This window comes from Acanthochromis polyacanthus, chromosome 6, assembly GCF_021347895.1.
Source record: "Acanthochromis polyacanthus isolate Apoly-LR-REF ecotype Palm Island chromosome 6, KAUST_Apoly_ChrSc, whole genome shotgun sequence".
Lineage (NCBI taxonomy): Eukaryota > Metazoa > Chordata > Actinopteri > Pomacentridae > Acanthochromis > Acanthochromis polyacanthus.
The window spans coordinates 37,914,100-37,928,980 of record NC_067118.1 but is presented as its reverse complement, the minus strand read 5'-3'; the positions used below and the strand labels follow the sequence as shown (position 1 = coordinate 37,928,980).

General features: G+C 42.1%; 1 protein-coding gene across 2 annotated transcripts in view; it reads left to right on the top strand.

Moving 5' to 3' along the window:
• Nucleotides 1-14,881, top strand: part of dip2ba (disco-interacting protein 2 homolog Ba) — a 58,070-nt gene that overhangs the window by 19,988 nt on the left and 23,201 nt on the right. For both annotated transcript variants that reach the window (XM_051949132.1, XM_051949131.1), the window contains exons 2-9: nucleotides 7,968-8,039; nucleotides 9,940-10,095; nucleotides 10,232-10,357; nucleotides 10,581-10,817; nucleotides 10,907-11,035; nucleotides 11,818-11,937; nucleotides 13,404-13,601; nucleotides 14,738-14,829. In XM_051949132.1, coding sequence (XP_051805092.1) covers nucleotides 7,968-8,039; nucleotides 9,940-10,095; nucleotides 10,232-10,357; nucleotides 10,581-10,817; nucleotides 10,907-11,035; nucleotides 11,818-11,937; nucleotides 13,404-13,601; nucleotides 14,738-14,829 — 1,130 coding nt within the window. The remainder of the gene's footprint in view (nucleotides 1-7,967; nucleotides 8,040-9,939; nucleotides 10,096-10,231; nucleotides 10,358-10,580; nucleotides 10,818-10,906; nucleotides 11,036-11,817; nucleotides 11,938-13,403; nucleotides 13,602-14,737; nucleotides 14,830-14,881) is intronic.

Sequence of the window (14,881 nt, the reverse complement as noted above, 5' to 3'; positions counted from 1 at the left end):
GTGTTTGCATCTATTTCTTGTGATGTACGGTAGTGATAGTGTTGTATGTTAGCATCGCATTTGCCACAGACTGTAAACCACTGATAAACAAAGACACCTTTGTACAAATGGAACCAGCATCACAAGCTAGAAGCCCCGCCATTACTTTGCTGTGCTGCAAGCATGTCCAACACTGTAGGGTTGGATGCTAGCCTCAGTTCAGACGTTTTTGTCATCTATGCTTTGAACAAGTCCACGCAAATGTCCAGACGGACAAATATAATCTGTTAGGTTAGATGTAATCTCAGATTAGAGATTAGGTTGAGCCTAAAATGAAACACTGGGTGATTTTCACAGTGTGAAAGAGAGGGTTTATACAGCTACCTGTGCCATCTAGACAGTTAATTGTGGTTGTAATGTGTGTGTCTTTATGTACAGATATGAGTCTGTAAGACACTTGTCACTTGTAGGTTTCTGTGTACATGAAGGGTGAGAAACCCATACAGGCAAGAGGAAGTTGTGGGCGACAATGGTGTCGCTTGCTAATCTGCCTGCTGTAATTACAGCGCTCTCTCAGTTGGGGGGCTAAATGTGTAAGTAGGGAAGGGTCTTAATGCATTGTAGGACGCTACATACAAACACACTATACATATAGTACGTAGTGTTAATGCATTTTGTTTGCAGCTGCAGCATAAAATAACATAAAAACATAGATTTATATATACATACATGTATTTTTTGGCTTTATTTGGCAGGTTTAGTTGAGAGTTAGGGAGAAGAATGGAGGGAAGACCTGCAGTTAAGGGCCATGAGCTGAAATCGAACCCAGGCAGCTGCAATGGGGACTACAGCCCCAGTTTATAGGTCGCCCGCTCAACCAGTTGAGCTATCTGGGCATCCACATAAAAACATATTTGATGACTTGATACTGAATCATTGAAACTAATCCCGTTACAGTTATTACATTATCACTGGATTGCAGTTATTTTAACAGGCTGTCCTCATTTCCTCAATTGTGAGCTTCATTTTCTTTCACCGGTGTCAAGACAGCAGGATGACACGAACAGAAAAATGTTTTAATCACCGTTTCTTCAGCATTTTTACTGTTTGTTTCCCCCTACTTCTGCTTTGGTTTAATGACACCAGCCGTTTGTCTCAAGGCACTCAACTTCTAATATTCTATTGATTACATTTCGGTGAGCCTCTGTTAACATCGACATCAAGGACACATTTCATTTGAAGCCGAATTAGAATAGTCTGAGGAGGCAGTCAAAGGTGATGATGCCACTAATCTAAAACTAATAAAGATGTAAAATGAAATTCAAAAGACAGTTAAATGGGTTAATTGCAGTTATTTGTCAGCAAGAATGCCATGATTGTGACAGCTCCAGTTGCAACATCCTGAACAGAGAAGTACAAAAAAAAAGAACTGACTCGGTGCCTTTTGTTCATTTAACGTGAACATGTGAGTGCTGGAGGACTAATCAGCTGATCCTTAAGCCCTTCAGTGCCCCCGCCTTACAACATACACACAACACAAATCTAAACCTTCTGCACTCTGCTTCGCTCTGCGGATGCTGAACTGATTGTTTCTGTGTTCTCTCTCGCTCTCTTCTGTCTGTCTGCGACCATCAGTTCTTAGCTAATCTTTGAGGGCTTTTGCGCAAGTTCAGCTTTGGTGTTTTTTTTATTTGAGAAAATGTGCTGTGACTACAAGACAGATGGAAAACTTTGGCAGTAACAAGTGCTTCTCTAAGCCTCTCAGTTTTTTACAACTCAGCTAATATCCGTAAAGAACGTCGTAGTACAAAAATTGGCAGCAGATTGAGGGAAAAAAAGTTGAGGAAACGCTGAATTTGCTTTAGCTTTAAGGAAAAGTCGAACAAAAGGTGCCGTTTGTGGATACTGCTTCCAGTAATATTTCACCCATTGCTAAATGAGGAGGCTTGCATGTTTTATGTTTCTGATGAGGATCTGTCCCTGTTCATTTCTGTGTTATTGTATATTTCCCCCACACAGTGTACTCCTGTAACCTCAGCCTTCCTTCCAATGGTCTGGCTGTGTGCTGCTCTCATACCACTGTTGATTACTCATCATTTAGTCACCCTTGTTGTGGTATTAGTGTTCCTCTTACGGTTTGTTTGACAAAGCCACATATTCAGTGTATTGTTGATAGTAACCCAAGAAACAAAGTTTTAAGTGTATCAGCTACAGTTAGTCAGATGATTCTCCATTTCAACTGTTTGGAAAATCCCACTGAAACAAATGTGAAGACATGAATACTTTGTGCTATGCTTTGGCATCAGAACAGCTCCTGATTGTGTTTTTCTTGGATCGGCTAAACCTGTATGAAATGTATCTTATCTGGAATTTTCTTGCAAAGACATTACACGTATTGATAGTTCTTTAACATTTTCTGTTATTTGGGTGTCCTTTACCAAAGTGTAATACACGCTTCTGTCTATGAAATGGTCAGAAATATTGAAAAAATACATACATTTCTGTCAAATAAGGTAACACAGACTCATTAGCCTTCACTCTGCACAGTTTGATGACGCTACTGAGGTACATAATCACCCCCAAAGGCCCAGTGTCAGCCAGGGAAACCCTCGCTAATGTTCACGTTTCATTGTTTTACTCTGCAGAGATGACCGAAGGGCACTAGACGAGACTTCCACATCAGAAATCATTGCAGATGCACTACTTGACTGTTTTCACTTTTTCAGCAGCTGGAAAAAGTTTGGATTTATTTGGCGCACACAACATGAAAGCTGTTGGTTAAAATTACGACATGACGTGAGGATTTGAATTAGGCTTGGGCGGTATCCAAATTTTGATACCGTCAAACTTGCTTCACATTTTACCGGGGTATACGGTATCACCGTGACTATTACTGTTACTGGCTTGTGCCTTCACGTTTGGAAATTGAATACTGGCAGCAATGAGTGGGTGGTTGATTCAGAGATGTGTCCTTAGGTTAGAGGCGTTTCCATCTCTCGTGATCACCTTTTGATTGCAGAATTTACAAATTGCTTCATCAGTATTTACCGGCTCTCCTTTCTCGTTTGCCTGGAACCCGAAATACTCCCAAACTGCAGAAGTTGTGTTTTTTTTTTTTTTTTGACACCAAGTCACTCCGTGCGGGATCTGCCATTTTCCCCCCTCTCTCCTTCACGCTGTCACGTGACGACGTCACGTTCATAGACTTTATGGAAAGTTTCCAAAAGTAGGCTAAAACATAACTGTTTAAGTAAAACTGAAAATTCAACCACACAAGTGCTACTGGACATAGAATCAATTTTAGGCATTAAATGACTTTTATTTAATATTTAATCCTTATGTTAACCTTTCCTGCTCAGCTCCCAACCGTGGTCAGGAAGCCCAAGGGAGGACAGTTCTCCAGGGCCGAAGTTACTGTTGTTACTTTGGGGTTAACCCCCTTCACTTCCTCAGCAGTCGTAGAGACAAAGACACAGGAGCCCGGCCTTATTGAAGAATACTGCAGCCTTTATTGTAAATTAACAGCGGCTGAACCATACAGTCGCGCTAACCCAGCAGTTACACACCTCTTCTCTCTTCCTCCCTGAACCGACTGTCGTCTTCCTCACTCGCGCTGCATTCAGGGTCGCTCGGACATCTTGCTCTCCCCCTCTCACACACACGCTGCTCTCTCTCCCTCTCTCATAACGGAGCCACACGCTCTCATAACACTTATCTCCTGTGTAAGTGCATTGCATTTTTTTCATGACGGTATTGGAACTGATACCGCTGCTATTTTTAAACACTGGCTGTATACGGTATTACCGTAATACCGCCCAAGCCTAATTTCAGTTCTCTACTTGATGGCTTCAGTGCTGAAGCTGTGTATGGACGGATGCACAGCAGACAGATAAAGTGTATCAAGCTGCACAAACACAAAAGCCTCTAATGTACTGGATCATAGCAGAGAATGCCAGCGCAGATTAAAGCCAGAGTGGTCAGTAATGCCTGGATGCACAACTTCAACTGCAAAACCCTTAATATCGGAATGTGTTTTAGCTCGCTGTAATTATTGGTGTAACTGGGAATGCTGTTTGTGTGTTTATCCCCTCTGTGACCCAGCACTGTCAGCTCTGAGAGGATCATTCCTCTGTATGACTTTTCCTGAGGTCAGAGGTCTGCAGCAGCAGTTTAAAGGAAGAGTGAGAGGATCACGCCCATCGTGTCATAAATTAGCTGCGAGAAGTTAAGAGCGTTGGGCCTGGATGACAAATCCTCATGCTCCTCCATCCCTCTCACCAATCTAGGGAGTAATGGTGAAGAGGTGTCATCATCCTCCTCAGAATCATAGTCCTCTTCAGAATCATCCTCATCTTCCTCCATGTCCTCTGGGTCATCAGATGCCAACAGGTCATCCAGCCCTCTCAGCAGTCTGGGTTCATAAGATAAGGCATTCATCTAGCATTCATCTCAGCTCCAGACATGTCATAGTCACCAGAATCATCTTCTTCCATGTCACCAGACATCTCCATGTCAGCCAACCCTCTCCCCAGTCTGGGTTCTAAAGGCAATGAGGTGTTCAGTGTCGTTGGTGCTACGTGGGCATCTACAGCTGTGGTGTTCATCAAGGATTACGTTGATTGCTTTATAACAGAGATTCATACTCAGTTATGTCTAACTAGGGCTGCAACTACTGTTTGTTTCCATTATCAAATAGTGTTATAAAAGTGTTGATTATTTTCACAATTAATGAGTCACTTGAAAAATGTCCGTCAGTGTTGCCCTAAACCAAGGATGATGTCCTATAAACTAGAGGCTTTAAGTTTACTGTCATAGTGGAGCACAGAAATCATTCTATATTCACATTTAAGAAGCTGGAATCAGGAAATTTTGACTATTTTTCCTAAAATCAATACTCAGTCTGTTAATCAATCATCAAACGGATTCAAAGGCTTTGTCATATGTAGCATTACCCTCGTAATGTCCTCTCAGTTGCCATACACCTTTTTTTTTCTGGGATCAAAATGACCCCACTGGGATTGACTGTTACTTAAAGCATGTAGTATAAACTGTCTATAAAACTGTGTTACACCTTTAGTCTGACTTCAGTCCAACCCATTACCACTAATTGTTCCATTCATTCTGGAGTTTAAGTCCAAATAGATCTTGTTTACATAAAAATATACAATGGCAAAAGATTTTCTTTGTAGTCAGAATGACTCGAGGACAACAGGAGGGTTAAATATGTTATCAGTGTAATGAAATTCAAGCATTTTTTTTATTGCTGTGGTTAATCTGGTTACAGTATACCCTCGTTCAAATGCATCTGTCAGCCACATCTACTCATACATATTCACTGAGGCAGACAGACATTGAAAGTACAAGAACAGTGCAAAAAGTACATATTCAGAAAAAAACATGGAATGTCTAGTGTTTATGGTGCAAAAGTTTAATTTTGTCATAACAATGTTGATGTTGAAGATTCATGTAACAGAACAGCCAGTTGTTGCAGCTCTTACTCTGCCTTGATCACAGTATTTTAAGTACATTCGGCATTTCTGAGGACAAAAACACACAGTCCTGGTTTGACATACTGACACACATCTCACAGAGGAGGCTTAACATGCCACTCTGCTCCCTCAGCATTCATTCCTCTGTGTACTGTAGCACCCTTTAACCTGCACCAGCTGTACACACACACACACACACACACACACACACACACACACACACACACACACACACACACACACACACACACACACACACACACACACACAGATACATTAGCTTCCTGCACCTCGGGGGACTTTTTGACCAATGACTGAGTCCTCCTGGCCAGTTGGCCCTCTCTGCTAGTGCGGTGTTTTCCAATCAGCACATTCCTCTTTCTCTAGACAGACACACTGAGACGATTTTGGCAGCGCACACACAGGGTGGGGTAATGCTCATATCCTGTCCCCTGACCTCAGATTACACACACACACACTCACACACACACACACACACACACAGTTACTGTACTGTTTTGCACATGCTCGCACTCAAAACATCACATTCTTGCTCTTAAAACGCACAGCTTTTCCTCTGTTTTGAAGCAGCTGTCACAGTCGCTCTTTCAACCCCGGAGCTCCTCGGTGTCTTTCAGCCCACTGCCAGCCTCAGAGCCAGTGTGGTCGTGCCAGTGCGTGCCTGTTGTTATGCCTCACACCAACACTGACTCTTCTGTCCGTGTTAATGACCGCCACCCCTCCGTCTTTCCATCTCCCCCTTCCTCCCTCCCGGCACCACTTGGGCACCAGGACTGGGCTTGGCATCGGCCCGTCTCCAACAACAATGACGCTCCAGTCCACTCCAATCAATTTGCTGCTGATTGCTTTGCTTGCATGTCTCTCTGTGAGTGCTTTCCTTTGTATAAACAAGACCGTAGCATGCCTAAGAGATGGAGAAACAAAGAAAAAGAGACTGTAACACGCATTTGCTGCCGAGTGTTTCATCCTGGTGAGTGTGTGTACCCAAACATGAGCTCAGGGCTGGATGTTGGCCACCCCATTTGAGCGTTTTACTCCGAGAATGACAAAGCACTCAGCACTCAATCAGTCACTGCCTTCCACTCTAAATGTGTCTGACTTTGTTTTGCTGGTTCTGCAAACGTCCCTCCCTCCTCCCCCGTTTCTCATAATTTAAATGTTGTGAAACCTCAAGAGTTTTCTGCATGGGAAGGATCACACAAAAAAAGTCTGCATAGCTTAAATTCAACCCGTCCTGGCAATCTGCATGCTCAGTCCTAAGGGAAACTTCCTTTCTGATTCTGTTGTTTATCCAGGCAAATCCCACACTCAAGTGGATAGTGACCGGAGTGTGAGAAAGCTCTGAGACACCACACACAGTATCTTAGTCACACATGGGACTCCCCACCCAGCGCCGGCTTATCCAGCCCACCTCCCTCCAATCTGCCTGTTGAATTTTGGCTCTCCCTGTCTCCCTTATTTTCATTCCATTGTTGTTTCATGCACACACTAGACTACATTCCCTTTTGCTTCCGCTGCTGACTCTCACCATGTGTTTGTCGCCCGTTTTCACTGCAACTTCAACTGCTGTTTTTGCTCTTTTTGTATTTTCTCCTCTGCTTTTCCTCCTCCTCTCAGTAGGCTGGACGAAGGTCTCCTTGCTGTCACTGGTCAGTGTGGAGGAGGTGTCGAGGGATTGAGACTAAGCAGCCCTTTAGCGCATTGCACTTGACATAGCGTAACGTGTTATCACTGGACACAGGAGAGGGGGAATAACTGTGAGAGTGTGGGAGAATGCAGCGTTGGAATTGTTTGTGTGTACAAGGGGAGTGCGTTTATGTTGGACAGGGTGTGTCTTTCATACATGTTTGCTGCATAAGCGGACTGTGTGTTTTGGGGGTCCGAGTTTAGTGGACTTTGTCATGCTTCTGTCGCTCTCTACCAAACTCTGGTAGCGGTGGGAGTCCTGCCAGTCCAAGGCCGAACGAGGAAGGGGTGGTGCTGAGTGTACAGTGGGAAAAGCGTGGTGGGGGGGGGGCTGCTGGAGGAGATAAATGGTTGAGTCCCATGTGAAACAGGCTCACATGGCTTCCTTTTTGCTCTGCTTACTATCCCAACTGTTCCCAGTGGCCTTGAGCTTTGTCATTGTTCTCCTCCTAGTGCAGTTATCTGCTAGTCGCTGGAATCATATTTGGGTTTCATAGCCAGGAGGAGTTCTCGCACACTAATCGTGTTTGTTCACCGGGGCTAAAGTAGGACCAAACAATGGGGTTATCTCTTTGCGTCGTTGTAAATAGACTTAACCGTCAACATGTGGACTTCAGTAGATTTGGTTTAAAGAGGATTATTATTATGACTGAAGCGCTGCATATGTATTAACTAAAGAAGAAGCTGTGTGTGTGTGCTTTATCTGGTTTATTTGTGTGTGCAGTGATCTGGTGTTTGTGTGGTAATTATGACTAACATAACGGTGTGGTGTTGCTGTCCTCTCTCTCCTAGGTGACATCACGCAGAAGGGCTATGAGAAGAAGAGAGCCAAGCTGCTGGCCTCCTACATCCCACATTTGCCAAGTAAGACCAGTTCTTCTTCTTCTGCTGGTCTTTGCATTGCCTCATCTTCCTTCGATGCCCAACCTCTTCCTTGTCTGCATAATTTTCATCTCCTCTGTCAGCATTATTGTTGTCGCTCACATGGAGATGCAAAAACTTGAAGTAATTGCTTTAGAATAACTCTTAAAGTCATGAACTCAGTTTGCTGGAAGTTTTTTCAGCTGATCATTGTGTCTGAACTGTAAAGAAAATTACACTGAAAAGAACCGTTTTGTTTGTGTGGTTGTGTGAAGTTTTTTTTTTCCAACTCCATAAAAAATGGCTTGACTGACTGTTGAGTGCATTTCTCTTTGTTCAAGTTTGTCCAAGAGAATTTCTGGCTTTCTGTGGCACTCTAGTGGCCAAAATAGGGACTGCATATGTCCAAACATACAGCCACGTTAAGCAACTCCTCTAATCACTGCATTACTCTAACAAATCCCCCAAACACCAAAACAACAGTGTCATTTGTTAGTGTCAAATGAAGGGGCGCAGTTAAAGTAGTATCAGCTCACAGAGACAAGGAGGTACCACAGTTTCTCTATATTACTATTTGAGTCACCGCTGTGCTCACTGGAGAGCTCATCTCTCTGTTTTCTCTGGGTCAGCTGCCTCGCATGAGGGTGTGGTGTTTCCTCAGGAAAAATTGCACTATGTCGAAAAAATCCTTCTTTATGTGTCACTGTTAGCTAATTTGAAAAGAGCAATACTAAACTCTTTCTTAGTTTAACTTTGGCCTGTTTTGGCTTGCGCTACCAGATTAGTCACGATAAGGGATTGCACAGAAACGGAATTGAAAAGGAGTAGGTTACGTTTGAGTGATTTCCTCTGAGCCCCAAAATGCGCCTGTGGCCTTAAAAAGCCTCTTGTCTTTTAAAAAGTGAAAAAATATACCATTTATTACAGCCAGAAAGAAATCGGAATAATTGGTTTTCAACTTATAGATCGTTATTGAACTAATCATAAGGGAAATTTAAACTAAAAATTGTAATATTTAATTGAAATCAATTTATTCTGCACGTCATTCTTAAAAAAACTACAAAAAATAAACCATTTGCTTTACCCAGATTAAAAAAAAAAACACTGAGCAAAACTGAGAAGCCATTAGTAACTCCGCTGCAAGCGACAGGCAACAACTTTGGTATAGAGCAGATAGGAGACAAATATGGAGAACAAATTAATAATGTTAGTGGTAATATGTCTATAGTATGTAGAGTAAAAACATTATACATGTTGTTTCCACATTTTAATTTTTTTGTACAATAAAGCCATTCTGCTTTCGTTTTTTTAATTTAATGATTTATTGCATTATAAGTGTCTCATATGGCACAAAAGGTATTTTTGAGTTCCCTCTACTTCTATCCATGGTTGTGCTGTTTCTATAGAGGCACAGGACTTCATAGGGACTCAGAGGGTTGATACTTGGGAACAAAATCCCATTGTTGTTCTGCCTTTTGTTGTCTTGTGGGCAGCTTGTCTTGAATGTCAAAGCAGGCACTTGGGAAGCCCCAAAGGTGACCTTGTGCTCCTGCCTCCATCTCCTCAGGTCCCGTTCTCCCACAAAACCATCATCTCCACAGAGATTCTGTTGCCCAGGCCCTCTGGGAAGAGGAGACAATTGACTAAAAATATATTTGCTTGAATGTAACCTAGTTTCATGTACTCTGTTAACAGTATAAGTTGCATCAGTCAAGTACATGCCCTTATTTCACTTCATGTTCAGAGCCTCTGTAGTGAGGCTAAATTTAGAGAGCTTCTCAGAGAATCGTATAATATTTATGCCTACATGTTGCTGTAATGACATTATGTAAAGTCAGAGTGGGCTCATGTTTGTTTTTCATTAATATGTTTGTGTTGACTCTTCCCATTCTTTCTTCTGTAGATGTGGATTTGTCTCTGCCAGATGTGCAGCTTTCCCCGAGCCACAGTGCCGACCCCAGCCCGAGTCCTGAGGCCCCGGGCCCCTCCACCTCTTCAGCCTCCAAACACCATCGTGCACACCGCAGTGGAGGGGCCAGGGATGACCGCTACAGATCCGGTATGCAGCTTCCTATACATACATAAAACACTGTTAAACAAACCATGAAACACCTGAAATGAACAAATTTGCAGCATGTCAGTTTACTTTTCATTCTCTTTTCTGATCTGTCGCCCTCGGTTTGTTGTTTGTGTAGATATCCACACAGAAGCTGTGCAGGCAGCGCTGGCAAAACACAAAGAAGAGAAGATGGCACTGCCCATGCCAACCAAGAGGCGCTCAGCATTTGTCCAGTCTCCCATAGACACCTGCACACCTCCAGGTCAGTTTAATTTCTCCTTCTCAGTGGACAGGTGGTTAGTGAGGATTATGGGATATGCAAATTAGGAGTGAATGTCCACATAGCTGAAGTGCCCTGCAGTAAGATAGTAAGTTATTGCTAAATGCAGTTCAAAATCAGAAATATATTGTTTGGGTCTAAATCGTGTAAAATGGAAATTAAGATTGTATCAGGACCAGAAGACCATGTTCTGTCCTGCTTCCAGACACATCTTCTGCATCAGAGGATGAAGGCTCACTGCGTAGAAAGGCAGCTCTTGCTGCAGTCCTCGCCCAGAACCTGCAGAGCCCCGATTACTGGATCAACCGCTCCGTCCAAAGCTCTTCCACGTCCTCATCTGCTTCCTCCACACTCTCCCATGGAGAGCCCAAGACCCAGCCACAGCCCCAACCGCCGCCTGCTGCCTCCGTGTTAGCCGACGTACTGGCACACACACGCATAGGTAAACTTAACAGCAAGGGAGCTCCTGTGTTTATTAATATATTTGAGTGGTTTTGTTCTTCATGATTCACATTTTGTCTCCTCCTACAGAAAACAGCGTCCCCCCAGATGTGACATCCTCCACTCCACAGGAGAGAGGATCCAGGGTGGACCTTCCCCCAGCGGTCAGGGGCATGAGCCGAGGACAGAGCCGCTCCAGCATGCTGGATACTGCTGACGGTACACTCACAAAACCCAGGATTTATACATTTGTGTGTTGATGCTATAAATGTATGTGAGTGTGTAAATTTCTATTGAAGTGGGAAGAAGAATCTAAATAATCTTCTGTTCCTAAAATGTGTGGTACTTGGGATGCTATCATCTGGTTCTTTCCTCAGATTGTTAGGCTCAACAAGTCACATGTTCTGATCATGCCAATTGAGTGAAATGTTTCATATGATTCCCAGCGTTGCGGTGACAAAGCTGATCGAATGTCTTCAGATCAATAAGCCCATGTTCATCCTAAATCACCTTCAACACCATCCTCATCTCACTGTGGTGAATGCTGCTAATGACAGATATTTTGTGTTCTTTCTTTTGGGTCCATTAATCCTGTCCCTGTCTTGCCTTTCATTTAAAAAAAGGAAAAAGAAAAGGTAATATACATCGAACCTGGGGAAGGGGAGGGTTGCTTCAGCAGCCCAATCAGCTTGCTTTCCAGCCTGGGGTCTACCTGTCTTTATGTTTGTCTCGTGTCCTAGGTTTAGAAGTAGAAAACTTCCTTGAATTGATTTTCCTAAAAATTGTCCAATCTGTGTCTCTTCATTTACAAGTTTCCCTTTCGAATCCTTCCTGCTGCTGACTCTGATCCTCACTGTGCTAGTGCGTAGGACTCTGCCTGTGTGAGAGCGTGTGATGAAGTAGAGATTTGTGTTAGAATAGAATTGCATGTGTGGGTGTGCGCGTGTTTGTGTTTGTTTGCATATGTTTGTAAAAGGTGGCTGTTCTTGGTGTTTGTCCAGGCGTGCCTGTCAACAGCAGGGTGTCCACCAAGATCCAGCAGCTGTTGAACACGCTCAAACGGCCCAAAAGGCCACCACTCAGCGAATTCTTCCTGGATGACTCTGAGGAAATTGTAGAAGGTGAGACACATAATGTTTATCTACTCACAAAGCATATTTAGAATGCTTGACTTTTACAAATCCCTATAATGTCACTAGGGTTGGGACGATACAAAAATTTTATATCACGATACATGGAATAAAAATTATCTCGATAAGTAGGGTTATCGCAATACAAGATTTATGAAATAATTTGTCACATTCATGTCATCACAGGTGATTGAAATTCAGTGTGGAGTCTTGTCACAAGACTGTATTCAAACTTAAACTCAACAATTTTTTAAAAATTGTTGATACTTAATACTTAATATTATTTACACCAGTGCTTCAAAGAAGTTGTCCTAACATATGTTGCCATGAAAGCATACCCCAAGAAAAATCATTGTTTTATAATTATTTGGGACAAAATCACTGACTTTGCATTGCAAAATTTCTGAGTTGTATCGTGATATTTGACTTATATCATGATATTTGCATGTATCACGATATCACGATAATATAAAAATGCCACGATACGATTATGGTGGGACACTTTTATCGCGATAGACAATATCGTGTATCGTCCCAACCCTAAATGTCACCTGGATATCCTCTTGGCTGATGGTGCATTCAGTTCTTTTAAATACTTGTAATGTGTGAATTATGTCGCTGACACTGTATCTGCAGGTTTACATCTGTATTCATAACATATTCCCACCATCTACTGAGTCAATATATAACTGAGGGACTTTTGAAGTCCATGGGATATGTCTTGCATACATTTTTATTAAAACTATAAAAACTAGTGGGTTTTTATGTTCATTCTGATCATGTATTTACAAATTCCGTAATTATTTATTATGGAAACAATCACTTATTAATAAAAAAATGACTAGATATCAATTAAAAGTCGACTAAATAACCGTCCCAATTTAATGACAACCACCTTCTAATTAGCTAAACAATAATAAAATGAGCTTATTCAAAAATTGTTTTGATTGTGTTCTTTATATTAAGTTGAGATAATCATGACAGATATTTGTTTTTGGCAATATATCAGATTTTATATGGAAAATGACAAATTGCATCTGTGTCAAAGAAATCACTTTCAACTAAGTTCCCCATTACAAAAACACCTCTCTAGGAAGTGTTGATTCCAGATCACATGACCTGCTCCACATGATGTCATTTCCTCCTGAAGAAAAGACTCCAAGGCTTTCTGACTTATTTAATATAAAGTAGTGTGTGAGTCAAGTGTGGATTTATGGCATGTCAACAGGTTTACTACAATATCTTTATAAATAACTTTCAATTTTACTCTGTTTTATATGTAATATTTAGAAGAATCTTTGTGTAAAAATGCCTTGTGGTGTTTGGTTATATGTGACCATGTTGATTTTAGGCCTGAAAACAGCAAAAATGTCGACTATGATACCTGTGAAGTCTTTTACTAAAAGTACCACAATTATATATTGATCCTACTCATCTGTGCCTCTTTTCATGTCTAGTTCCCCAGCCAGACCCCAACACACCGAAGCCTGAGGGACGGCAAATCATCCCAGTGAAGGGGGAGCCCCTCGGGGTGGTCAGTAACTGGCCTCCTGCCCTGCAAGCTGCCCTCGCCCGCTGGGGGGCCACCCAGGCCAAGAGCCCTGCCCTCACTGCTCTGGACATCACTGGCAAACCTCTCTACACACTCACATACGGTGAGCAATACATAGACTCGTAGGAATGTTTGTGTAGTTGTTAAGGTTAGAAAGGCATGTTATCTTTACAAAAATCACTAAAATTGCATTATTTGTCAAAACCACAATCTTTAAAAACAGAGAGAATCATGCTATTTTCAATGTGTCTTTGACAGATAGACAAACCTAAGCTTCAAATTGCAATATTTAATCAAAATCCCATTTTTTCTACATGTTTCATTTAATCGTTTACCAAAAGTAAGCCATTCCCTTTAAGTAGATTCTGTAAAAAGCAAAAAAGCTCCTCAGTGCAACCATGAAGCCAGTAGTGACTCAGCTGTTTTTGGCTGAACTAAAGGCTGTGCTGGAACAGAGTAGATAGAAGACAAGTATGAGTCACCATTTAAAAAAATTATTTTATTTTTTTTGCAGTATTGATAACACCTGTGGGCACTTGGAAAAATGTTGTACATGTTGATTTCAGGTCAGTTCAGTTTTGGTAAAACAAATCAAATAAATTCAACCGTTTTTACTTTTTCAGGATTTATGACACTATGTCTGTCAGACGGCACAGAAGACAAAGTTCTGTCTACTTCTAGACATTTTTATGTCTGTTCCCACAGAGGTGCAGGACTTCATACTGCAGTGAAAAATGAGCCCACAGGGAGTAGAGAGAGTGCTCAGTGGTGGTTCGGGGTTACTGATCAAAAAGTTGGGAGTTCAAGCCCCAGTGTTGCAAAACTGTCGCTGTTGTGCCCTTGAGCAAAGCCCTTAACCCAGACTGCTCCAAGTGTGACCCTACTCTAACCCCAACTGCACTGAGAGCTGCTTTGTGACAAATGAAAATGTGACAGGAGTGGAAAAAAAACACAGAGAATCTGCCTGAGGTTCAGCAAGTTAAACAAGTAAACCTTTTTTAGTTTCTGAAGCCCAGAGAAAAGTATTCAGTATTAGTATGCGAGATGTGTTTCTTGTCTATGAGCTGAATCAAATGGATAAATACTTGTTGACCTGAGCAGAGTTACACCTACAGTAAAACGTGGAGCTTCAGTGGGTCGTAGAGTTGAACAATCCTGGAACAGTTATACAATAACAATACATTGCGCCAGGACGTTTTGAAAGAAATTGTTGATTTTTTTTGTTTTTCCCCTCAACAGGCAAACTATGGAGTCGCAGTCTGAAGCTGGCCTATACGCTGCTGAATAAACTGGGCACTAAGACTGACCCTGTCCTACAACCTGGAGATCGGGTAAGAGTTTGTGAGCGAGTCATGTCTTGGTATGTAAAGTGTAAAGGAAACT